Source organism: Thalassophryne amazonica, chromosome 13 (genome assembly GCF_902500255.1).
Source record: "Thalassophryne amazonica chromosome 13, fThaAma1.1, whole genome shotgun sequence".
NCBI classification, from domain to species: Eukaryota; Metazoa; Chordata; class Actinopteri; order Batrachoidiformes; family Batrachoididae; genus Thalassophryne; species Thalassophryne amazonica.
This window is the reverse complement of record NC_047115.1, coordinates 68,776,337-68,803,262: the sequence shown is the minus strand read 5'-3', so window position 1 is coordinate 68,803,262 and position 26,926 is coordinate 68,776,337. Positions and strand designations below refer to the sequence as shown.

At 41.3% G+C, this 26,926-nt stretch overlaps 1 protein-coding gene across 1 annotated transcript in view; it reads left to right on the top strand.

Moving 5' to 3' along the window:
- Positions 1–26,926, top strand: part of LOC117523175 (tetratricopeptide repeat protein 27-like) — a 78,858-nt gene that overhangs the window by 28,062 nt on the left and 23,870 nt on the right. Inside the window, exons 2-3 of the mRNA XM_034184618.1 lie at positions 12,988–13,171; positions 18,110–18,233. Of these exons, the coding sequence (XP_034040509.1) occupies positions 12,988–13,171; positions 18,110–18,233 (308 nt within the window). The remainder of the gene's footprint in view (positions 1–12,987; positions 13,172–18,109; positions 18,234–26,926) is intronic.

Here is a 26,926-nt window from a genome sequence, read left to right as displayed (position 1 = left end):
CTGCTTTGGCGTCTGAGCACAAAGAATGGATAACATTTATTTATGCAGAAAACATGACCAGATTTACAGGAAAGAATGTTTTATTGCGTTTTCACATCATGTGGTCCTCAGAAAGAGAGTTTAGGTGCATTGGAGTGGAAAATAGTGTTAGTTGTTGACGCGTCGCGGAGGATCAGCTGATTTTAGCAGCAGATACGGAATGGCTCGGAGAAAAAAAAGCATAAAAATGTCTTTGTAAAGCTCAGTGCAGGTGTGCTGTTGTCACCGTGCTTTAAGAGGTGAGGATGAGTTGAGCTGCTGCAAAAAACCGTGGATGAAAAGCTCACAGCTCGCTTAAAGTGGGCAGTTCTGTCGAACCCCGGCCCCTGCCCACGGACCAAGTTTAATGCTGCTATCGACCCACAATGTAAAAATAATAGTAACGCGCAGTGACTTGGAGAAGTAACTTTAATCTGATTATTGATTTGGAAAGATTAACGCGTTAGATTACTCGTTACTAAAAAAAAAGTGGTCAGATTAGAGTAACATGTAACTAAGTAACGCGTTACCGGCATCACTGTGTAAACCTGATGACTTAAATGTTTTTCTACTGTTGTGGTTATCTGTGCTTATTAGTCTAGGAACCAGCTGAGACATGTATGCACATTGGGGCTGCAGCTGTTGAATATTTTTGGAATTGAATATTCTGTCGATTATTTTATTGAGTAATCGGATAAAAGGTACTTTTGTGTTTTTAAACAATATCAGTAATGGCAGTGCTCTCCCTAAGCAATGGCACAATGTTGCTCTGCCATCATGTGAATTTTTAAGTTTAGGGTGTTTCTTCTCTCTCCGTTTTCTTGCTCAATTATTTGTTTTTTTCACATTAAGAGTTTTGGAGCTTTGCCAAACCATAATCCCAGGCAGTCTGTGAAATTTTCATTCTGCAGACAAGATGTTTTTCCTTATTGCACATTTCATTTGCACTTTCTATTACTGTGATTTATTCAGTGTTTAGTGTATATTTATACGTGCTGTACAGAGAGCAGCTCAAAGAAGTCAAATTCCTTTGAAAAACGGCTGTCGAGTGCAGCGCTTCCACAAAAGCTGCCTGTTGATAAAAACTCTTACCAAATCTGAATAAAGGTTGTTGTTGTTGTTTTTTTTTTTTTTTAACAGTTTAACATGATTCATTTAAAATGTGCATCCTTTCGTTTCATCTGCGGAGGTGGAGAACAGCCAGTGGAGAAAACCGTGTTTTTTTTTTTGTTTGTTTTTGTTTTTTTTGTTTTTTTATACAGTGGTCCCTCGCTATAAAGCGGTTCACCTTTCGCGGCCTTGCAGTTTCGCAGATTTTTTTTAGAGCAGTTTTGCATGCTTTTTTTTTAACAGTGCATTGTGTTCTGCGTCCTTATCAGGCGGGCCGGTCGCGGCACCGTTCGGCATCACCGCGATTGCTCTCACTGCCTCCGATGCGCTTTATGCGGGCTCGGTAAACGCAGCAGCGGGCCACTCACACCGCCCTCCTGTCTGCTGTGCGGAATTACGCCTAATCTGGCAACAGGTCCAGAGACTACGCTCTCTGTTTTGATGCGGATGTTGACCGTAGCCGCAGAGCTCCGTGGCCACCGAGAGAGGACTTGGATTCTTTGTGGGTCCCGCATCCGTACCTCCGGAGGCAGTGAGCGAAGGGAGAGCACGCGCATTGTGTTCTGCGTGTGTCTGTTTATAATCTTCTCGCATAGAAGAAAAAAGAGAGTGTTTACACGAGAGAAAAGTGAGAAAAAGTTAATGCCTGTTTGAGAAAAGTGTATAAAGTGTGTAGTGAGGGGTTTTACAGCCTTAAAACATCTATAATAATTGCAAAAAATAGCGCTGATTACTTCGCAGATTTCGCTTATTGCGGGTTATTTCTAGAACGTAACTCCTGCGATAAACGAGGGACCACTGTATGTACAAACACATTGCTTCACTTGAAATGCGCAATAAGACCATTTCAGATAATCCGCACAGACCCTTTCTCTTAAAAGGCTTTATTTTATTCAGGGTGTGGCTTTGCAAACTTGTACCGTCACCTGCTACATTGATTAGCACTTACATTAGTTATGCGCATGCTCTATGGGTTTCTTCTCTGTTTTTTGTGGGAGCGTTACAGCGCCATATACAGGCCTGATGTATGTACTACAGCTTTAAACAAAGCCTCAAGGCAAAGAATTTGGCTCGAACATTTTTTGTAATCGAATTATTCAAATTTTCGATGAATCGTTTCAGCCCTACTGCAGATCATTTAAGAGACTGTTCTAGACTATTATGACGCCAGTGAACAACTTGGTCTATGTGCCAAAATATCTGTATTTGAAGTCGCGCTCAGGACGAAAAAGGGCGTGGCAATTTTCGGGCATTTCATCCCGAGTAGAGATTTTGGCACATATCCCAAGTTGGTCATTGCGGTCAAATTAGTCTAGAACAGTTATCCTCTTCTATATGATGTGCATTCATGTCGAATGGTCCCTTCACACATAACACGACATTGGGCAAATGAAGCAGAAACCAGAAGAAAATCTCCGCTCCTGTGGGGACACACACATACACACACACCAAAAATAAAAACACCACAATTTCTAATATTTAATCCCTCTTATCGAGCAGACAATACAAGTATGAACCTTCTGTTCCTCTGTATATGACCCATGGTCATACATGGACAGTCATGAAATGACATGAATGAAGCAGTGCGCTCTTATCATGCACGCGTGTCCAGCAAGCGGTGCACCAAAGGACATCATAACACATTTTCATAGTACGTTTTCTCCAGCTGTGACTTGCGGGTTGACAGATCTCAACAGCAGTGGCTGTTTGCGGCCACGCCCACTTTTTCAATCAGTGCACAGAACAAAGTGCCACTGTGTTTCTGTGATTATTTATTTTACCTATTTGTTATGTAATTATGTATGTAGTTATTGTGATATTTATTTATATACTTTCCTGGCTGTGTTCTCTGTGTTTTTAATTCAACACATCGTGTGCACTGAGCCATCATTTCCAGCTGTCAGTGAGTGGCTGGCTGGCCATCTTGCTGTGCTGTGTGCGCTCAGATGTGGCTGGCCCATGTCATCTTGTCTGTACATAATTATCAGCATGTCATGCAAGTGTGCCCTCCCCCCCTCCCCACACGCCACATATATTTGGGAGGATCTGACACACTGGCATACCATGTGTTGGGGGGGAAACACTTGCTTGACATGTGTTGCTTAGTTACGGCACACTCGTGGGGCACTGACACAATTTTCACAGACAGCTTGAATGTACACTCAACAAAAATATAAACGCAACACGTTTGCTTTTGCTCCCATTTTGTATGAGATGAACTCAAAGATCTAAAACTCTTTCCACATACACAATATTACCATTTCCCTCAAATATTGTTCACAAACCAGTCTAAGTCTGTGATAGTGAGCACTTCTCCTTTGCTGAGATAATCCATCCCACCTCACAGGTGTGCCATACCAAGATGCTGATTAGACACCATGATTAGTGCACAGGTGTGCCTTAGACTGTCCACAATAAAAGGCCACTCTGAAAGGTGCAGTTTTGTTTTATTGGGGGGGGATACCAGTCAGTATCTGGTGTGACCACCATTTGCCTCATGCAGTGCAACACATCTCCTTCACATAGAGTTGATCAGGTTGTCAATTGTGGCCTGTGGAATGTTGGTCCACTCCTCTTCAATGGCTGTGCGAAGTTGCTGGATATTGGCAGGAACTGGTACACGCTGTCGTATACGCCGGTCCAGAGCATCCCAAACATGCTCAATGGGTGACATGTCCGGTGAGTATGCCGGCCATGCAAGAACTGGGACATTTTCAGCTTCCTAGAATTGTGTACAGATCCTTGCAACATGGGGCCGTGCATTATCCTGCTGCAACATGAGGTGATGTTCTTGGATGTATGGCACAACAATGGGCCTCAGGATCTCGTCACGGTATCTCTGTGCATTCAAAATGCCATCAATAAAATGCACCTGTGTTCTTCGTCCATAACAGACGCCTGCCCATACCATAACCCCACCGCCACCATGGGCCACTCGATCCACAACATTGACATCATAAAACAGCTCACCCACACGACGCCACACACGCTGTCTGCCATCTGCCCTGAACAGTGTGAACCGGGATTCATCCGTGAAGAGAACACCTCTCCAACGTGCCAAACGCCAGCGAATGTGAGCATTTTCCCACTCAAGTCGGTTACGACGACGAACTGGAGTCAGGTCGAGACCCCGATGAGGACGACGAGCATGCAGATGAGCTTCCCAGAGACGGTTTCTGACAGTTTGTGCAGAAATTCTTTGGTTATGCAAACCGATTGTTTCAACAGCTGTCCGAGTGGCTGGTCTCAGACGATCTTGGAGGTGAACATGCTGGATGTGGAGGTCCTGGGCTGGTATGGTTACACGTGGTCTGCGGTTGTGAGGCTGGTTGGATGTACTGCCAAATTCTCTGAAACGCCTTTGGAGATGGCTTATGGTAGAGAAATGAACATTCAATACCCGAGCAACAGCTCTGGTTGACATTCCTGCTGTCAGCATGCCAATTGCACGCTCCCTCAAATCTTGCGACATCTGTGGCATTGTGTGATAAAACTGTACCTTTCAGAGTGGCCTTTTATTGTGGACAGTCTAAGGCACACCTGTGCACTAATCATGGTGTCTAATCAGCATCTTGATATGGCACACCTGTGAGGTGGGATGGATTATCTCAGCAAAGGAGAAGTGCTCACTATCACAGATTTAGACTGGTTTGTGAACAATATTTGAGGGAAATGGTGATATTGTGTATGTGGAAAAAGTTTTAGATCTTTGAGTTCATCTCATACAAAATGGGAGCAAAACCAAAAGTGTTGCGTTTATATTTTTGAGTGTAGTTAGCTGCTCTCTACTCTCATGCCAGGAGCACGAATAGCCCCACCTGAAGACCCACTTTTTTCCAGGAGCATGAATAGCCCCAAGCTGCAACCCAAACCTGTTTTTACTTTGTTTTTTAGACATCCAGGATCACTTTATTTAGAGATTCTGGCCATGTGCTTATTTTCCTGGTCGTGATCTAGCACATAGTGTTGAGGAACTCCGCAGCTGGGAAAGGTTAAGGAGACACCCACTGGGGCTGCACAATATATCACAAATTGACTGTCATATCTCAACATCTACATGCGCGATATACATATGACAAAAGACTGACTGAACAGCATTAAATAGTGTTTCCGTGCAGTATGCGTTTATGCTCTGCATGCCAATATATCTGGCCAATCAGATGGAGCCCTACTGCTTTAGCTGCCCGCCCCCTTGTAATGAGTGGCTGAGGTCACAAAGCGAGTGGAGACAGAGCGAGATTGAACGACGTGGTGGTGGAAGGGACAGAGACCAGCAAGGTAAATGTGGGTGAAGAACTCGTTGCTAAAAGAAACGGCACATCTGTTATTTGTAGTACTTTGATTACAAGAGAGATGGTACACTACAAACATGGGTACTCCTGAACAGTTGTAGCATCAAGCAGAGGAAACACTACTAATCTCCATAGCCACCTACAGCACAACCACAAAGATATTTACTAAGCGCTCCAAGAAGCTAGCGCTAGCACAACTACTGACGGTAAGTCAAGTAGCAGGAAAACAGTCCAGCAGGCATCCATTCATCAGAGATTTGCAAGGGAAGGTTCTTCCTAGCGAAGAACTTGCTATAATAAAGTATGCTCACACAAACGTGCACACACTAAGGCCTGGTTCACACGGCAGGGTAATTAGGCCGATATCAGATCCGATCTTCCTCTTCCGACAATCTTAAGGATGCCCTGACAATCGTGATGACGCTAAAGATAATCTTATCAGATATTCCTGCTGTGTGTGGTGTGTTAAGAGCGCTCTTATCTGCTCGGAAGGACATCAGGAGCGCTCCGATCGCAAATCAGGGATATTTAACATGTTGGATTGTCTTGGCTCGATATCGCAGCGTGTGTTGTGTCCTCCGACCATAAACGAGCGTGTAGCCTGCTGAATGTGACATGCAGCCAATCAGAAAGTGATGTGACGGACGTACGGAGCGGAAAATAAAATCAAAACAGCTGTTCTGACTTACCAGAAAGTCTGGTGGTCGCGCTGTTTCCACTCCTTTAAAGAATGCCTTTTCTCTTTATTTTGTTTTTTCTCCTCTGTTTTAAATAGTCCACAAAGTATCTCCGTTTGTTTACTCTGAAGTCACATGTAATCTCAAGAGATTTTGCGAGATTTCCTGTCTGACCTGGGAATGTTCGTGTGTGAAATTTGTCCGTGTGTGGCGGTGTTGTCCTTACCGTGTGGCTGAACACCACACACTGTACGACCAACATTGTTAGATCTATGATTTTATCTTCACGTGTGTGTTCTCTCAGGTTTTGGAAAGCTAAAGATAATTTAAGATCCTGTCGTGTGAACCAGGCTTAAGACACACATACACTTACACAAATACACACAGAGACACACAGTGCATTACAGTGCCCCTACCACCCTCGTACTGCAACACCCTCACATACCCCAATGTCTTGGTCGGCAGAGAAAAGAGCCGATTGCAATTAGAGACATTGCACTTATTACTGATTATTACATTTACATTTATTTAAAGTTATTTTAATTCTTTTCATTTTTTTTTATTTTATTTCAACAATCTGGGGAGTAAGAGATGTTTAGTTCTGTTTAGAGTAGCAGAAATGTTTTAAGGTGGACATTAAGATGTTCTGACTTTAAGTTGTTTTAGTTCAATGCTAATATATCAGCTGTAGCTCGGTGCAGTTTTTACAATAAAAACATGTTGGAATGAAAATATTACATTTAATTTTTTTTTCCAGCGTCTGCATAGACTAATCACTGTCTGGGATCTATCTTAGCAATGAATCCAAAAGCAGAAAGACATTAACACCATATACTTAAGTATTTGTTTATTTATCACAAATCATAAAGTCATCACAACGCTCATCAACTTTATGGCATATCACATGCTCTCCTAATACCGTGCAGCCTTAACGCCCATGTTTCACCTGACTGCAGCAGATACATGGTGACTTGTGAAAGCTGGGGGTGGACGGGTTGTGTGCCTGGAGGACACAGGACACAGGACACAGTATGGCTTTGTAGTGTATTGGATGCAGCAACACACAGCACCAGCACATACAGATCTGATCTCACTTCATTATGAAGTTGGAGCTCAACAAATATTGTTCTAGCTTGGCCACCAGTCATTTGCCAATTCCAAACTGTTAGTAATCCATTGTCAAACCAGTTTTATTTTTAACACAGAAGTTGCCTATGAGAGTGTGCATGGCAACTGCGCCCACAACAGTAGCTACAGTGTTGATTGGGAATCAAGAACGGTTCCACAGCCCATCAGAATCCATATGCCACAGACATTGTCAATGCCTGTATGTTTTTCTGAAATTTTTGCATTGTAAAAAAAACTGTCATTGCGTCACTCTACATGTAGCAACAACGAAATGCCTGCATTGACATTGAAATTCTTTGTAGAACTACATTTTTATACACAGAAATGTGATCCAGAAATAAGAGAATTGATAAAGAATTTGATCAGCAGAATCAATAATGGCATCCAATGAATTACAATCTTATCAATTCCCATGTCTGTTGCATCACCAGTTATACAGCGTTATGGTGGAGAGAGATTCTCTTGAAGGTACGAAATTTCAGATAGTTTATGATGAGGCACATGGGAGACTGGAGCTAAGATTTTATCTGTCCTTTTGTATGAAATTCTTTCTCTCTGCCACTCCACCGTGCTGTAGCTGGTGGCGCGCCAGACAAGACTCACACTATACATGGTTCCTCCAATCACAGCCATAGGATAATCAAATCAAATCAATTTTATTTATATAGCGCCAAATCACAACAAACAGTTGCCCCAAGGCGCCTTATATTGTAAGGCAAGGCCATACAATAATTACAGAAAAACCCCAACGGTCAAAACGACCCCCTGTGAGCAAGCACTTGGCAACAGTGGGAAAGAAAAACTCCCTTTTAACAGGAAGAAACCTCCAGCAGAAACAGGCTCAGGGAGGGGCAGTCTTCTGCTGGGACTGGTTGGGGCTGAGGGAGAGAACTAGGAAAAAGACATGCTGTGGAGGGGAGCAGAGATCAGTCACTAATGATTAAATGCAGAGTGGTGCATACAGAGCAAAAAGAGAAAGAAACACACAGTGCATCATGGGAACCCCCCAGCAGTCTAAGTCTATAGCAGCATAACTAAGGGATGGTTCAGGGTCACCTGATCCAGCCCTAACTATAAGCTTTAGCAAAAAGGAAAGTTTTAAGCCTAATCTTAAAAGTAGAGAGGGTGTCTGTCTCCCTGATCCGAATTGGGAGCTGGTTCCACAGGAGAGGAGCCTGAAAGCTGAAGGCTCTGCCTCCCATTCTACTCTTACAAACCCTAGGAACTACAAGTAAGCCTGCAGTTTGAGAGCGAAGCACTCTGTTGGGGTGATATGGTACTATGAGGTCCCTAAGATAAGATGGGACCTGATTATTCAAAACCTTATAAGTAAGAAGAAGAATTTTAAATTCTATTCTAGAATTAACAGGAAGCCAATGAAGAGAGGCCAATATGGGTGAGATATGCTCTCTCCTTCTAGTCCCTGTTAGCACTCTAGCTGCAGCATTTTGAATTAACTGAAGGCTTTTCAGGGAACTTTTAGGACAACCTGATAATAATGAATTATAATAGTCCAGCCTAGAGGAAATAAATGCATGAATTAGTTTTTCAGCATCACTCTGAGACGAGACCTTTCTAATTTTAGAGATATTGCGCAAATGCAAAAAAGCAGTCCTACATATTTGTTTAATATGCGCATTGAATGACATATCCTGATCAAAAATGACTCCAAGATTTCTCACAGTATTACTAGAGGTCAGGGTAATGCCATCCAGAGTAAGGATCTGGTTAGACACCATGTTTCTAAGATTTGTGGGGCCAAGTGCAATAACTTCAGTTTTATCTGAGTTTAAAAGCAGGAAATTAGAGGTCATCCATGTCTTTATGTCTGTAAGACAGTCCTGCAGTTTAGCTAATTGGTGTGTGGTCCTCTGGCTTCATGGATAGATAAAGCTGAGTATCTGAAAAGAAACCTGGGGTTGTTCTTATTTTCTTCAATTATTGATGAGTAGTAAGATGTCCTAGCTTTATGGAGGGCTTTTTTATAGAGCAACAGACTCTTTTTCCAGGCTAAGTGAAGATCTTCTAAATTAGTCTCCAACTTATGGGTTATCTGCTTTAAGCTGCGAGTTTGAGTTATACCACGGAGTCAGGCACTTCTGATTTAAAGCTCTCTTTTTCAGAGGAGCTACAGCATCCAAAGTTGTCTTCAATGAGGATGTAAAACTTTTGACGAGATACTCTATCTCACTTACAGAGTTTAGGTAGCTACTCTGCACTGTGTTGGTATATGGCATTAGAGAACATAAAGAAGGAATCATATCCTTAAACCTAGTTACAGCGCTTTCTGAAAGACTTCTAGTGTAATGAAACTTATTCCCCACTGCTGGTTAGTCCATCAGAGTAAATGTAAATGTTAAGAAATGATCAGACAGAAGGGAGTTTTCAGGGAATACTGTTAAGTCTTCAATTTCCATACCATAAGTCAGAACAAGATCTAAGATATGATTAAAGTGGTGAGTGGACTCATTTACATTTTGAGCAAAGCCAATTGAGTCTAATAATAGATTAAATGCAGTGTTGAGGCTGTCATTCTCAGCATCTGTGTGGATGTTAAAATCGCCCACTATAATTATCTTATCTGAGCTAAGCACTAAGTCAGACAAAAGGTCTGAAAATTCACAGAGAAACTCACAGTAACGACCAGGTGGACGATAAATAATAACAAATAAAACTGGTTTTTGGGACTTCCAATTTGGATGGACAAGTCTAAGAGACAAGCTTTCAAATGAATTAAAACGCTGTCTGGGTTTTTGATTAATTAATAACCTGGAATGGAAGATTGCTGCTAATCCTCCACCTCGGCCCGTGCTACGAGCATTCTGGCAGTTAGTGTGACTCGGGGGTGTTGACTTATTTAAACTAACATATTCATCCTGCTGTAACCATGTTTCTGTAAGGCAGAATAAATCAGTATGTTGATCAATTATTATATCATTTACTAACAGGGACTTAGAAGAGAGAGACCTAATGTTTAATAGACCACATTTAACTGTTTTAGTCTGTGGTGCAGTTGAAGGTGCTATATTATTTTTTCTTTTTGAATTTTTATGCTTAAATATATTTTTACTGGTTATTGGTGGTCTGGGAGCAGGCACCGTCTCTACGGGGATGGGGTAATGAGGGGATGGCAGGGGGAGAGAAGCTGCAGAGGTGTGTAAGACTATAATGCTATAACTCCTTCGGGGTTGTCATGGGTGTCTTAGTGATGTCTAAAAAAAACCAACTGTAAAATTGCTGATTTGCATTAAACATGATTTATCTAATCACTTGGTGGCTGTGATAATGGAGGGTCTGTATACAAATGGCCACAGTTCCAGAATGATTGTTGTTGTTTCATTAAAGCCTTTGACATGTATCAGTTTACACAATAAGCACATCTTCGTTCAATTCAATTTCAATTTTATTAATTTATATAGCGCCATCTCATGACAGTCGCCTCAAGGCGCTTCACACAACACACAATTCATAGCAGCACAAAGTGAATTAAAATTGAAAAAGGACACAGTAAAAAGGTAAAAACATAATAGAATAAAAATAAATTACAAAGCAAACATAAAAACATAAATTAATGATGAGACAGTCTAAAAACGTTTGTCTTCAGTCTTTATTTAAAAGTCTCCACCGTGTCGGACTGCCTTATAGATGCAGGTAGTTCGTTCCAGAGAGCAGGGTCACGGTAAAAGAAAGCTCTTTACCCCACAGACTTTTTATTCACCCTTGGAACACACAGAAGTCTTGCACTTTGTGAATGCAAGGGCCGCGCCGGTACATAGGGCTTGACCAAGTCCGCCAGGTAGGAAGGAGCCAGCCCATGAACAATTTTGTAGACCAGCAACAGGACTTTAAAATCCAATCTGGCAGAAACCGGAAGCCAATGAAGGGTCGTCAGAATGGGTGTAATGTGGTCAAACTTTCTGCTTTGTGTCAAAAGTCTGGCAGCAGCATTCTGCACTGATTTCAGTCCCGTAATGCTGGACTGCGGCAGACCAGAAAATAAAGCATTGCAATAATCCAGTCTAGACTAAATAAATACATGTATCAGTCTCAGCATCAGCCATAGACAGGATGGGACGAATCTTTGCTATGTTTCGCAGATGGAAGAAAGCAGTCCTCATAATATCTCTAATGTGGAGGTCAAAGGACAGCGTAGGATCAAAAAGTACCTCAAGGTTCCTCACTTTGTCAGTGTGATGTATAACACACAAACCTAGGCTAAGCGTTAACTGGTCAAATTGATGCCGATGTCTCACTGAACCAAGAACCATCATTTCATTCTTATCAGAGTTAAAAGTAGGAAGTTTCTAGACATCCAACTTCTCATTGATGCAAGGCAATCTTCTAAGGATTTTATGTGAATGAGATTACCAGCAGTTATCGGCATGTACAATTGAGTATCATTGGCATAACAATGAAAGGCAATCCCAAAATGCCGCAGAATATGCCCAAGGGGCGCTATATAAAGGGAGAAAAGCAGGGGGCCTAACGCAAACGCTTGTGGAACCCCAAATTTCATGTCACTAAGGCCAGAGGTAGTGTTACTATACACAACAAAATGAGAACGACTGGACAGGTATGATGTCAACCAAGCAAGGACACTTCCAGTAATCCCAAAATAATTTTCCAACCTATCAACTAAAACACGATGATCCACGGTATCACACGCAGCACTAAAATCTAAAAGCACCAAAACCATAGTGGTGTCCTAATCCATTGCGTGCAGAAAATCATTCACTACTCTGGTAAGTGAATGATTTCAAGTTGTTTCTTTTCAACCTAATTGTGGTTGTGTACAGATGTAAAATTACAAAAATTGTGCCTGTGTCCAAATACTAGCTGTGGAAACAACCACCTTTCATTTAAGGATACAAATCTAACACAACTATACTGACAATGCGACACGGTAAGCACAAACCATTGTACCATTTTGCCTCAGCAGTATCAGGAACAGGTGTGTGTCAGTGAGATGGGGAAAAAGACAAGAATGGACATCACCATTCTTTGTACCAGCCAGTAATGAGTAGCTTGGGTTACCATCTTGTTAAAGGCATTAAATGGAGTTCCAGAATGTAAATGAAGCCAACTGCTCACAGATACCAACGTTAAAACGAAATTGGCATGTTCATGGCACAACCCACGCATAAAGTGGTTTCAGTTTCCCCTTTCATGCCAAATGTATGGGGCTAATTTATTTGTAATTCTGTTGAAGATATTTTAAGTTATGTGGCTGATGTCAGTGTCTCGGCCACGAACCAATCACAGCCTAGGAGAGAGAGGCCAGTATCTGGCCTAATTCAGGCCAGTTGTCGGGCTAGGTGTGAACTCACTGGCAGTTACAACGACCTAATGTTAACGAACTCATCCTCAACCAGAAAATGCCTTAAGGACAGAAGAGCGTGTAAATGTTTGAAAAGTAAAAGCAGATCTTTCTTTTTTTCCTGTAATAAAGGGTATCTGATTCATACACCATGCAGAGGAACTGATTTGTTGTCATTGTTTTGTACGTCTTTTGAATCAGGATTGTTTTTAAAATTTGATCCAAGTTACAGGTGAACAGTTGCTAGCATAAGGAAACACTCGATTACTCTGTGTGCAAAAAACCTGTGCGACGCGTCACAATGATCCACAATGCTGCTGCTAATAATGATATGATAGCAATGAACTGACATGGTGTTCATATTACAGCATTTAGCAGAAAAACAATATGCAGTGTAGAATTAAGTTTTAGAATGCTGAATGTGAACGCTCTGTGTTCTTTCCAGAGGTGGGCTCACTGCTGCAGTCTTTGATGGAGGGAGACTTCAAGGCTGTTCTGCTAAGCCCCCAGGTTTTAGATCTGCTGACTGGAGATATTACCTGCAACAGTGGGGAGAACATCGAGGACTTCCTGGAGAGAAGGGTCTTGCTGTACTTGAACACTGTTCCCAATGACAATGCAGCTACCAGGTAACAAATCAGGTGAAGCACACAATGTTGAGCTCCACGTGGTGCAGGCTGAGATGATGTCTGACGTAGATGATTGTCTGAAACTGGCTCAGCAATCTTGGTCCCTGCTGTAATGCAGTCAGCTGAGGCTGTGTCAGATTAGTGGTTAACCATGAGGTTTGTCCATGTGACACACGATTAGGAATGAACATATCAGAGGGGCCGTTTAGATGGGACGATTTGGAGACAAAGAGAGGGGAGAGTGCAATGGTTTGGACGTACAGGGTGAGGGATCTAGAGTATATAGGGAGAAGGATGCTGAGGTTGGAGCTATCGGGCAGGAAGTGAAAAGGGAGGCCAAAGAGGAAGTTTAGGGATGTTTTGAGGGAGGACATCTGAGTGGTTGGTGTGACAGAGGGAGATACAAAGGACAGGATGATGGAAACAATTGACCTACTGTGGCAACCCCTAATGGTAGCAGCCGAAAAAGTCGATGATGTCCATCTGACACACAAGATGTTCATCTTAAACTGTATTTAATAGTTTATAGTCTTACTGATGACCTATGCAGAAGATAATGCAGAAACATCATTCTCAATATTTCTGTGTAGGCTCTCAGTTGTCCAGGTGGTTTCCATAGTAGAGAAGCTTGAATCTTCGACTGGACTGGGTTGCTTGACGCGAGGACGTTTCGCTTCAAATCGCAGAAGCTTCCTCAGCTAAAATTCTTGCTCTGGAAGTCTGACTTCTGTCTGACTCTTGTAGAGAAGAATAAAACAGAAGCCAACAAAAGCTGGAGTTTTAAACCTAACCAGACCCCTCCTACTGCGAGGCAGACTGCTATAGGAGAATTTTAGCTGAGGAAGCTTCTGCGATTTGAAGCGAAACGTCCTCGCGTCAAGCAACCCAGTCCAGTCGAAGATTCAAGCTTCTCTACTATCATTCTCAGTATCGCTGTGGTTTTGATCATGATGTTGCATAAAATGCTTCTTACCTGGTACAGTGCCCTTGTGGTGGTATTTATAGTTATAGCTGTTGGAAACATGTTCACTGTGTGGGTTTGCGTCAACACTTGACTCTAGTGGATTAAAGCTAATCTCTTTTTTGTAAACTCCTGTAAACTAAACCTGAACTCTTTCTATTAAAGTTGACACTAAATGACATAATTGTGGAAGAGCTTTAGCTACTTCTCTTAAGTAGCACTCAGAATGTTTGCAAATGGTGCAGATGTGCGCAGGGTCATTGAAAAATGTTTGCTAAAGTGAACAGAAATGGATTTGTTCTCGGCAGAACCAATGGAAGTAAAGATATACCTGCTTTATGCTGCCCTGTCAACCAGGGCAGTGAAAAAAGTGTCATCAGGTGTCTGTACACAGAATTCAAAAAGTATGTCTATAGTTGACGTGAACATTTTTGCTGAAGTTAGTTTGTCATTATGGCTCAGCTCGTCTCAGCCGTCAAATTCACTTTGTCTGGTTTCTAGAATTTTGAGCTCAAATTCGATGGTAATCCTGAGCTATACAGAAATGCACGGGGCCAGAAAAATATAAATGTGTGAAATAATGTCAGCTTCCCTAACCTCCATTTGATTGAGAGTCAGTACCATAACTAATATAGCATATTGTACTTGAAGTCAATAATGACTGTTGACCTTCATGGTTTATTTTAGGATATCTACATTAAAGTCAGGTTAACAGGGTAATAAATCTTGTGTGTGTGCGTGTGTGTGTTGTCCCTGTTTTAAAGACTCTAGAAGCAATTGTAATCAGCCTTTGGAATCATTTGTGTCTTAGGGATCGAACCCAGAGTTTTTCATCTTCATTCGCAGCTTGTCCTCGGAGAGAGAAAAGCAGATGTTAATTAACCAGAATGACTAGAACATTATAACGCCATCTTAAACAGACAAAATGCTAACATGATCGCCTGCAATATACTATACTACTGTGGAAATTGCGATGGATGAAAGGAGCAACAATTTCCCATTTTGACAATGTAACGATGTGCCATTTATTTCTCATTTGGTTCACACAACACTCAGACTTTATAGACCGACTTGACCAGTCCCATTAACCACACAGGGGTCCTGACGGGAAAACGTCAACGGGGCCGAGACACTTTGGTATGCGCTTCACACGTCAGGGTTTTCTCACAGGCATAACCGGAACAAACCTTGCTCATTACCCACGGAGGGTCCTGACAGGAAAACATCAAAGGGGCAGAGACACTTTATGTGTTTCGCGCATCTCGGTGTGTTATCACATGCAAAACAGGGAACACACTACATACGTCACCCCAGAATTCACCCATAAGTGAAAAGAATAAATTTCATAGAGGAGGTGGACAAATAATCCAGCTGCAACAACTATATAGTAATGGTAAATGCCACACTGGCAGAACCATTTCTGAACATTAATACCCATATATGCAATTTATTCTTGCAAGACAGAAGGTATGTAGTGCATGAGTGAATGTGGTGTGTGTGTGATCCCCATCCGCCCTTCCCGATCAGCCTACAACATCCTACTCAAAGCCAACCGACAACTTCTATCAGGAAAGGCCGACCACCAAAACAACACAAAGACAGACAAGAACGAGAGACAAGTAGTGAAGACGATAACTGTGACGTGAGACACCGAGGAGACGGGGCCCCAACCATACAACATACCATGACAACCAACCACACAACATACCATGACAAACAACCACACATGAACAAACAGTGACAGCAACAGTCTGTTGTCTAATTAGTGAGCATCCATACCCTAATCTGGAATACCGTAATGTTAATTCCCTTAAGAGCACCCAAAAACCGAATTGTGGTGACGGCCACAGACACGCAACCATCCACACACAGAGACCCAGATCACAGCTAAATATCTGATCACTACTGTGGCTGGTGTGCTGGGCCAAGACAAGAGTACAGAACCTTAGCATATGACATGGACCACTCCGGCACGTTAGAATCCATGCGGCTGGCCGCGAGCACCGACGGGAATGGGTCCAGGACGCAGGGCCCTGGGGGAACCAGGAGAAAAGGGGCAGCGGAAGGGCACAGGGGCCAGGAAAGGCAGCCCCCAGAGCCACCGGGCAGCACAACAAACCAACAGGGGAGTGACCCGACGGCGCCGGAAGGCACCCCCGACACCCCCCACCCCACGGAGACACAGGGAGCAGCCCCATACCCTAGGGAAGCACACAGGGCGCCGGTATAGGCCCACCAATAGGGGGAGGCCCCGAACCACACCGCCAGGGCCACGGCCCACGAAGGTGGGAGCGAGCGGCGGCAAGGGTGGGGGGCAAAGGAGCCACTGCAACCAAATCCAAAGTACAAGGTAGGGACCACCGAGCTATACGAGGGCGGGGCCCGGCCCCCAGACAAGAGGCGAGACCCAACCCCGGGGCCAGGAAGAGCACAAGGCCCCCCGACAGCCAGGCCCCCCCAGCGCAGCCAGCAGGGCCCCAAACCCCCTCACCCCCCACGGCATCAGCTACGGACTACGTCAGAATTGTTTTTGAAATATCTCGCTGTTTTTGGAAGTTGACTAAGAACAATTTTGGATTGGATTGCTGTTTAAAGTTCGTGTTTGGCTGTTTGGAACCACACCAAAATATAAGTCCGTTTTCTCTTGTTTATGAATTAATAAAACATCAACGACAAGGATCTATTTTGGGCATTATGTAGAACAAATGACTTTGTGTTTTCATGCGTGTATAGAATATTTTATTCGGTGAAAGATAAAATATTCCATTCAACGAGGTGCAGTATTTGTAGACTGCTAACATTTCCCCCTTGCTCTTTGGTGATGATCTGCCATGTTTCTATTAAAGCTGTCTTTCATTCTCAGAGTTTAGCTCTACTGGCTCAGGACTTGTTTCAGATGGGCAGCGGACTGAATTTCTATCCTGTTGGATGCACCAGTGCCCTTCCCCATTCACACACCCTAATACTGCCATACAAGATTCTGGGCATAATATACTTTATGCAAATACACCCTATCGGTGGTAATGAGGGTGAGTGACAAGGGGTCATCCTTTATCTTCCTCACCAGCATTATCTGTAATGTCGGTCTATCTGTCGGTGCGCTACCATTCAAAGTGCTCTCAAGCACTCCTATATAGGAATGTTATTGTGGAATCAGAATTCCATCAGACAATGGGCATCACCACACCCACCACACAACAGCATCACCTTGAGTCCTGGATGGCCAACAAGCACTCCATCTCCTTCTGTCAATAGTACCGTAACCGTCTATCTGCCGTAGTCAGGTGAAACGCGGACATGTCCTTGGATGTCTTTAACCTCAGAAATCATGCCCAAACAAACATCCCACATCTCCAAAATTATATTGAGCCCAATTAAAATATCTACTGACCTGATGTGAAAGTTTTATTTTATATATTTATTTTATTTTGAATAAGATGGTTGAATATGGCACAGAAGGGTGTTAAGAGTCCTTGTTCTTCTCTTTTTGTCCCTCCTTTTTGACATGAATTATTAATTTTAAATGAGGACAGTTTAACATCTTTCTCTCTCAGGGGAAAGCTGTTCATGGGTAAATCGTAAATGCGGCACACATTACTCTTTCCAGTGATTGGATCCCTCTCCCCTTTTCTGTCACTTTCCATCACTTTCTCAGCCTAATAGAAAGGCAGCAAAGCTTGTCATTGTTCCATAGCTGTTTTTAAATCCTTTTCACTGCTCGTAAAGGGAGGTGCCACATTGCCTTTCTCTTTGTCCGTCTGTGTCCAGGTGAAACATATACTCAGCTCTGAAAACATTTGAGAAGAATGTTATGTTTCCAATTAGTTTAAGCGGGATAATATTGGTTTTATTTCAGGATGCGATTTTTAATTAAAAAGTTAAACTGTGGTGGGTTTTTTTCTTTCTTTCAATGAATATCTGTTCTGTTCATTGCTTCTACCCATTCAGTCCAGCGTGTGTGTGTGTGTTCATTCCAGGGAGGTGGTGCTGATGGTCGTTGCTGTTGCTTGTCTCCATATGTTTGCTCAGAGTAACTGGACCGGTCCTCCAATCACTTTCAGTGTCCCAGACTTGCTGCCCACTGGTCTCCTCTCTTCTCAGGTATGACATCATACAGTGCTTATTAAAGGACAAGTTTAGTTTTGTGCAACCGTCATTGTATTGAAACATTGTAGCAATGATGCGTCCGAGTACCCAATCCAACGTTTTCAGTTACATTGCATGGGGGGACAAAATTGCAGAAAAATAAATTGTACTAGCGAGATGCCTGTAGGGATCCATGGGCTCTAGATTGGGTAGTGTTTATAAAATAGGTAGTTGATGTTTTTCAAGGGTGGTAATGAACTGGGTAAAGTTTCTATAATGAGTTGGAAAGGTGTGAAAGTCCAGAATGTTTTTAGAACCTTAGACCTCAATAGTTTTTTTTTTTTTTTTTTTTTTTTTGAAGAACTCATCCCTTTTATTTCCTGTTAATTACATAATTTTTTTTAAATGTTAATTTATTGTCTTAATGTATTTATAAGTTGTTCAGATTCTTATTGTATACACACTGTTATTATCTGTTTTATTATTATTTTTACTTCTATTTTGTCATTAGATGTTTTTAAATGGACCACAATGGAAATAAGTATTTTTACTTTCTTGTCATCCTTCTGTTTTTAATGTATTTACAGTTATATACATAATATAACTTGCATTGAACTTACTACATAAAATCATGCACGCACTCACGCTATAGCAATATATAGATGATTTACCACCCCCAGCTGGATTGGTGGGTGAGTCCAGAATGTAAATATCAATGTCCATTGTTCAGTGTTGTTAGCTAATATATGTAGCTTCTCTAAAAATATTAATCCTATCAGCTTTTGGTTTTGGTGCCATTCATCCTTGACCCAAAATACATCATAAGCATACCAAATGGCATATGTCAGCTCTCCCCATTTTGTGCATGATCAAAATTGCACACACACCCCCACAGGTTTTTTTTTTTTTTTTTTTTTTTTTGCAATCTGCTGTAAGCAGGTGTTTTTAATTTAACAGACATTGGTGGCGGAAGACATTAAAAGCAATACACATTTCACTCATGGTACCAACATGACACTTAAGTCACTCATGGTAAGAGCAACGTAACACTTAACTAAACTGACTAAACCAACTGAACAACAAAAATGTAACAAATCAGTAACACTAACAACACTGTTAAACTAACATGAGCCACAATAACATTTAAAACTTCAAAACCCTGAACTCCCATGGTGCATTGCAGCACAACGTCAATTGTTTACTGATTAGCTAAAATCGTTAATTTCTCAAAAGATATTTTTCCTATCCATGTTCTGTTTTCACAGCATTCATCCTTGACCCAAAATACATAAGCATGCCAAACTGCAACTGTCAGCTCTCCCCAGTTTCGCCATAATCAAAGCCATGCACATGCGCACACACACAGAGGCCTCTTGGCTATTATAATATAGACTGTATCATTGTATTTGTATTGTGTTGTATTTGTATCTAACAGTAGACCTCCAATTTAACATAAAACCACAATCTTTTTTTAAACTTAAAAGATGTAGAGTGGAGTTATTGATTAGTATTTTGCAATTGCTTGTAGCATGTGCTTCTGCTGACTTTATTAAGTTAACACAGGTGCTGTGACCCCTGGTCAAAATTATGGAATTACCACACATTGTCACGCTACCTGTCTGTGTCCTTGGACAAGACGGTTCATCTGCATTGTCTCAGTCCACCCAGCTGGAAACAGGTGCCATATTTGGCTTGAGAAGTAACCTGTGATGGAATGACGTCTGATCCAGAGGGATTCATAGACTCTCATCTGCTTCACCCAGACTCTGGGGATAAACTGGACCAATGGGCCTCAGTGCCCATGTAGGACATACTGAGGATCACACATGAAGGGTGTTCACCCAGTTTTCTTACCCTGTAGCAAATTGACAAATTGTAAATATGACAAAAAACAATTTTTTTTTCTTTTCTTGGACAAGCTGAACGTTGCAAGTTTGTAAAGCATACCTTGAAATGAAATCTAATTTTATTTTAACTGTCATTTTGCTTCCCAGAGCAAAGAAGAAATGATGGAATTATTAAAAACAATTAGAATGTCGTTAGTCCTCTGGCTTATGGCATCCTTTTATGACTTCACTAATGAACAAAGTTATCAAGCTGTTTCCAACTTCCCTGAAACAGCAGTTAACAGAACAGTTTTGCAGCATGGAGCCTTGTCATGTAGCAGTTTTCCTAATCTCCATCACAAATTTTCAATCAGACTGGGATCTGGAGTATTGGATGTCACTGATTTCATAGCACATTTTCTGAAGAAAAATCTTTACACGCTTTGCTTGGCAGAAAGATGCACAATTATCCCGAAACACTTAATCATTACTAAAACTGCTTTCTGTTGATGGAATAAGAAAATTGCCCAGAATGTCACTGTACACAGCTCTGACTGTTGAAGCAATGATGGCATCTTCCCTGGTCCTTTACCTGAGATGCAGCCCCTTATCGTAAGTTAGAAGGGGAAAATTACATCTTTACTTCTGGCCGTTAGCTTTACATGTTTCATTAGAATTGAACAAGACAAAACTTCCAGCTTCATCTCCCTGGCCACTGCAGACTTGTATATTCCCAAATATCACTTTCTTCCACTCATCAATGTGCACTGATTGTTTCTCTTGAGCCCACTGTAACCTTGCTCTCTTCAGTGTCAGTGCTGGTTTTCATTTAGTCCTCATTCAGATATCTTGCAGTTAGGCCACAAAAAGTGATTCTTCTATCTGCCCATTTGTTTTTAATTTATGTTGTGCAGTTGCTGTTTTCATGATGCATTGCTTTGAGTTTTATGTACTGAAGCTTTGACCTCTTCCTTGGATAGCCTGTAGGTTTTCCTTTTTTTTTTTTTTTTGTGTTGGATTTCGTTCTTGAAGGAGTTTTATAATCCTTTCAATTGTTTCAGTTGGCAGCTGGTTTGTTGGTGCTGTTTCCTTTCAATTAGACAAGTGCAGCAGTTCCTTTAGGTCTGTAAGTACACTCTGACTTCAGTCTACTTTGCATTTTGACTTTTGCTGGTATTTGTTGTGGAAATGCAAACCACGTGGTAATTCTTTGTTTTCCCCCCTTAACATTGAGGGATTGCAATTTTTATTTATATGGATGTATTCAAATTTAGCTAGAAAACAATATACAACTAATTAAAATATATAATAATATAATAAATTTGTTTGATGAAGATGAAGATGTTTCATGAAGCCCATATGTTGAGCTAGTGAGCAAAAAAATACTTCTTGTTTTAAGACAGCTGGGTGAGCATCCTCTGAATGATTTGATAATTTTGGCTGGGGACTGTGTTTATCAAGTGTTACCTCTGTGTGAACCAAACTGATTGGAACCATTTTTGAACGCTGACACATAATTGATAGACACTGGTGTGCATTTATAAAGTAAGCATATCTCAGCACGCCTCGGCCCAGCCATTAAAACCTGCTATGGAGGTGGGTGCTACCACTGAGGTGTTACCTGGATTTACAGAATTTAATAGTATTTCATTAGGTGTGCTGGCGAAACTTGTGGCGTCTACAAAAAGCACAACCTTTTTATTTGATCCTATGCCAACAAAACTGTTTAAGGGCCTGTGGTCCACTCTTGAGCCGACTGTGCTGGAAATGATCAGTCTGTCATTAACCTCTGGATCTGTTCTGAAATGTTTTAAATCTGCAGTGATTAAACCATTACTTAAGAAATCTAATCTTGACCCTAGTGTATTAAAAAATTACAGGCCAATATCAAATCTATCATTCTGTTCCAAAATTTTAGAAAAGGTGGTTTCACGGCAGCTCGTAGACCACCTCACTGAGAATGATCTTTTTGAGCCACTGCAGTCTGCTTTTAGGAAATATCATTCCACAGAGACGGCTCTCACTAAAGTAGTGAATGATCTTCTGTGACCAGTGGACTCAGACACCACCACGGTTTTGGTGTTATTAGATCTCAGTGCTGCGTCTGATACCGTGGATCATCATATCTTGCTTGATAGATTGGAGAATCTTTTTGGGATTACTGGAAGTGCCTTTGCATGGTTGACGTCATATCTGTCCAGTCATTCTCAATGCGCCTTGTATAATAACACTACCTCTAACGTTAGTGACATGAGATTTGGGGTTCCACAGGGATCCATTTTAGGCCCCTTGCTTTTCTCCTTGTATGTAGCACCCCTTGGGCGTATACTGCAGAGTTTTGGGATTGCCTTTCATTGTTACGCTGATAATACTCAGTTTTACATGCTGATAACCACAGAAAATCTCACTCCCATAAAATCCCTGGAGGACTGTCTTCTATCAGTGAGATTTATTTCTTGGATTCATGTCTTGTATATGTACGCCTTAGCTTCTGTCTGTACTAATAATGTAAATTCTGAGTATTTTACTCTGTCACATGGTACAGGGCAAGGTTGTTCCCTCTCCCCATTACTTTTTGCTTTAGCAGTAGAGTCACTATCAGGAAGTCAGACAGTCTTCCTTGTCCTTCCTTGTTCCAGGACATGACTTGTGGAAGTATAGAACATAGGATTGTTCTGTATGCAGATGATTTACTTTTATATGCCACCAATCCAACTGGCTGTTTAACTTCTATGGCAGTACACCAAAAGTTTGGCTCTTTTTCTGGATATAGGCTTAACATACAAAAAAGTGAATGCTTGCCTATAAATCTAGCTACACAGCGACTCGGACAAACTGATCTTCCTTTCCATCTGACTCATTCTGGTTTTAAGTATTTGGGAGTGAATGTAACTGGTTCACATCAAGCTCTGCATGCTGCCAATTTTACTCCTTTATTGTCCAATATAAGGCCAACTTTTCAAAGACAGGCTAATTTACCAATATCTCCCTTAGGTAAGATTAATAAAGTAAAAATAAATGTTTTACCTAGGATTTTATATTTATTTCAGTGTATTCCTCTGTTCCTACCATCGATTTCTATTTAATCCACTAGATGGAGGACTGCAGCAATCCGCTCTTTCACTGGCTGTTGCCAGAGTGCCACCATCTTGGTTAACGTCTAACAACCAGACATAAATAGAAATCAATGTGGACATAATCAATGTTTTTAAGAGCATTTCAGGATAAATCTACATTTTCCATGCTATTACTGTGCTGTTACATTTATTCAAATTCAATCCTACATTTGTACAGCCACTATTTGTCAAAACAAATACAGAAGCGGATCAGACTATTTATATAATACACTTGAATGAATTTGTTTGCCCCAGTTCAGATAGAAAATAATACCATCAGCTTGTCAAACACACTGTCTGTCATGACAGGAGATACTACTCTGATCCGCAGTTAATTTCATTATCAAGTTAAAGATGGGAAATAATCAGGAATAAGAGCTTCGGACGCTCGCATCATATTAAAGATATTAATATCAAAGACTGCTCTTAACCCACCTGTGGCGCTGCTTTTGCGGAGCGCTTCTCTGCGAAAATATCAAATAATATAAATAAATAAATGAAACAGCCATGCCAGCCAGGGTGAAAGTAAGATTTTTCAATAATTTCTGGACCAAGTTGAAAGAAATCTGAAAAAACTCAGCTGGAACATTCAGGACATCATAGAAAAATGAATCTCATTTGTGTATATTCTTATATTAGTAGAATATACAATGTCAAAGCGACTGTCACGTGACCCACCAAATTGAGAGAAACATTTCCATTCTGTGAATTTGCTGTGACAGAATATCTCAGGGTGGAAACCTGATGTGAAGAGAAAAAACCCTGATGCTTATTAAAAAGGGAGAAATTGAGACTTACAACCCCAATTCCAATGAAGTTGGGACATTGTGTGAAATATTAAATAAAAACAGAATACAGTAATTTGCAAATCCTCTTCAACCTATATTCAATTGAATACACCACAAAGACAGATTTTAATGTTCAAACTGGTAAATGTTCTTGTTTTTGTGCAAATATCTGCTCATTTTGAAATGGATGCCTGCAACATGTCTCAAAAAAGCTGGGACAAGGGCGACAATGGTCAGAGAACACCTGTTTGGAACATTCCACAGGTGAACAGGTTACTTGGAAACAGGTGAGTGTCATGATTGGGTATAAAAGGAGCATCCCTAAAAGGCTCAGCCATTCACAAGCAAAGATGGGGCGAGGATCACCACTTTGTGAACAACTGTGTGAGAAAATAGTCCAACAGTTTAAGAACAATGTTTTTCATTGTTCAATTGCAAGGAATTTAGGGATTCCATCATCTACAGTCCATAATATAATCAGACGTTTCAGAGAATCTGGAGAACTTTCTACACATAAGCGGCAAGGCCAAAAACCAACATTGAATGCTCGTGACCTTTGATCCCTCAGGCGGCACTGCATTAAAAACTGACATCATTGTGTAAAGGATCTTACTGTGTAGTCTCAGGAACACTTCAGAAAACCATTGTCAGTTAACACAGTTCATCGCTACGTCTACAAGTGCAGGTTAAAACTACACCATGCAAAGCGAAAGCCAACAACATTGAGAAACGCAGCTGCCTTCTCTGGGCCCGAGCTCATTTGAAATGGACAGACACAAAGTGGAAACGTGTGCTGTGGTCTGAGTCTGCGTTTCAAATTGTTTTTGGAAATCATGGACGTTGTGTCCTCTGGACAAAAGGGGAAAAAGACCATCCAGATCGTTACCAGCGCAAAGTTAAAAAGCCAGCATCTGTGTTGGTATGGGGGTGTGTTTGTGCCCTTGGCATGGGCAACTTACACATCTATGATGGCACCATCAGTGCTGAAAGGTACATCCGGGTTTTGGAGCAATACATGCTGCCATCCAAGCAACGTCTTTTTCAAGGACGTGCCTGCTTATTTCAGCAAGACAATGCCGAGCCACATTCTGCACGTGTTACAACAGCATGGCTTGATAGTAAAAGAGTGCGGGTACTAGACTGGCCTGCCTGCAGTCCAGACCTGTCGCCCATTGAAAATGTGTGGCGCATTATGAAGCACAAAATACGACAACAGAGACCCTGGATTGTTGAACACCTGAAGTCGTACATCAGGCAAGAATGGGAAAGAATTCCACCTACAAAGCTTCAAAAAAGTGTCCTCAGTTCCCAAATGCTTGAGTGTTGTTAGAAGGAAAGGTGATGTAACACAGTGGTAAACATACCACTGTCCCAGCTTTTTTGAAACCTGTTGCAGGCATCCATTTCAAAATGAGCAAATATTTGCACAAAATCAATAAAGTTTTTCAGTTTGAACATTAAATATCTTGTCTTTGTGCTGTATTCAATTGAATTTAGGTTGAAGAGGATTTGCAAATCACTGTATTTTATTATTTGTATCTTACACACCGTCCCAACTTCATTGGAATTGGGGTTGTAATAGAACTTGTGCTTATTCTTTGCACTATGCACATTTGCGTCAATGTATTATTATTATTATTATTATTATTATTATTATTTATCTTTGACAGAAAGTTGTGTTATATTGGTGGACAATAAATTGTGGCTACGCTATGGCGTTCAATATGGCTTGGTCGATCTCGATACATTGTCAACTTTAAAAGTAGATCTTGGTTTAAAAAAGGTTGGGCACCCTTGCTGTAGATGTTAAGTTCAGTTCTTATAAAGACTCGAATGAAAAATCAGAATGAATAAGGTTATATTTGAACCACCACTGCTGAGTTTTTTTATTCTCAGTTACTATTATCCTCAAGGCTGTGTAATGATCCATCCATCTGTCTAATCAAACAGCCTTCATGTATTTGTATTGTTGGTGAACCATTTCTAAATGTAGAGCTGAATAACGATGTGCTGGACTCGGTGATGCTGAGCGAGCACATATGTCTACTAAGGTCAGCAGTCCTCCATTTAGCTGTATTTTGCTGTGTAACGAAGTGTGGAGTGCTACTCAAACAAATGTAAATATTACAAGTATTATGAAAGAAAATGGGATACTCTACCATGTCTGCTGTGTCCTTGGCCAAGGCCTCAGTCTTCATCACATTTACTGTTATCCAAACCACTTCATGTTTAAGGCATTGTGCAACACTCAAACCGGGTTGGAAACAAATTATTTCTTAAAGTCCTGCAAGTATTTTATTTATTTAATTCATTTTTTATTGTCTGCCTCTGCGATATTGTGGATGTGAAATAATGCTTCCAGGACACTTGGTGATCTATATTTAAAGAGAACCCTCAACTGTTGCCCAAAAAAGCTGCATAGCTCTTGGCATTAAAATAAGTCAGACCTTATTTTAATTCTCATTATTGTAAAAAGCATCTCAGTTATTTTTTGCTTCGGCAACCTCTTGTTATGGTGGTAGTAAAAAACATGACGTGTCATTATGTTTACATTTATTTATTTAGTTTTATTTTTAAACGGTAAAAGCAATTCTTATGGAAGTCATATGTGGCCCAATCTCCATGGATGTCAGAAAGTGTATTCTGTGCAAAGTCATCAGACAGATAAATGCAGGATCTGCTTTGGTGACCCCTGTGCAGAAATGGGAGGAGCCACAAGATAATAGTGAAATAGTGACGTAAAATGTTCCATGCATTTACAGATTTTGTGCTTGACGTGTCTTGTAAAGAGTGGTGGCCTTGTAGATTCACATGAGGTTGTCAGAAGCTTAGAGTGTGAGCGGTTTGTTGGTATGAATTCAGCAGAGCAGAAGCAGGTCGAACTGTACACGATGCTGGAGAAGGTCCCTTTAATGAAGCGTCTGTGGGGTCCTAATTACACAGGCTTGAGGAGCTTGCTTCTTTTGGCAATGTGGCAA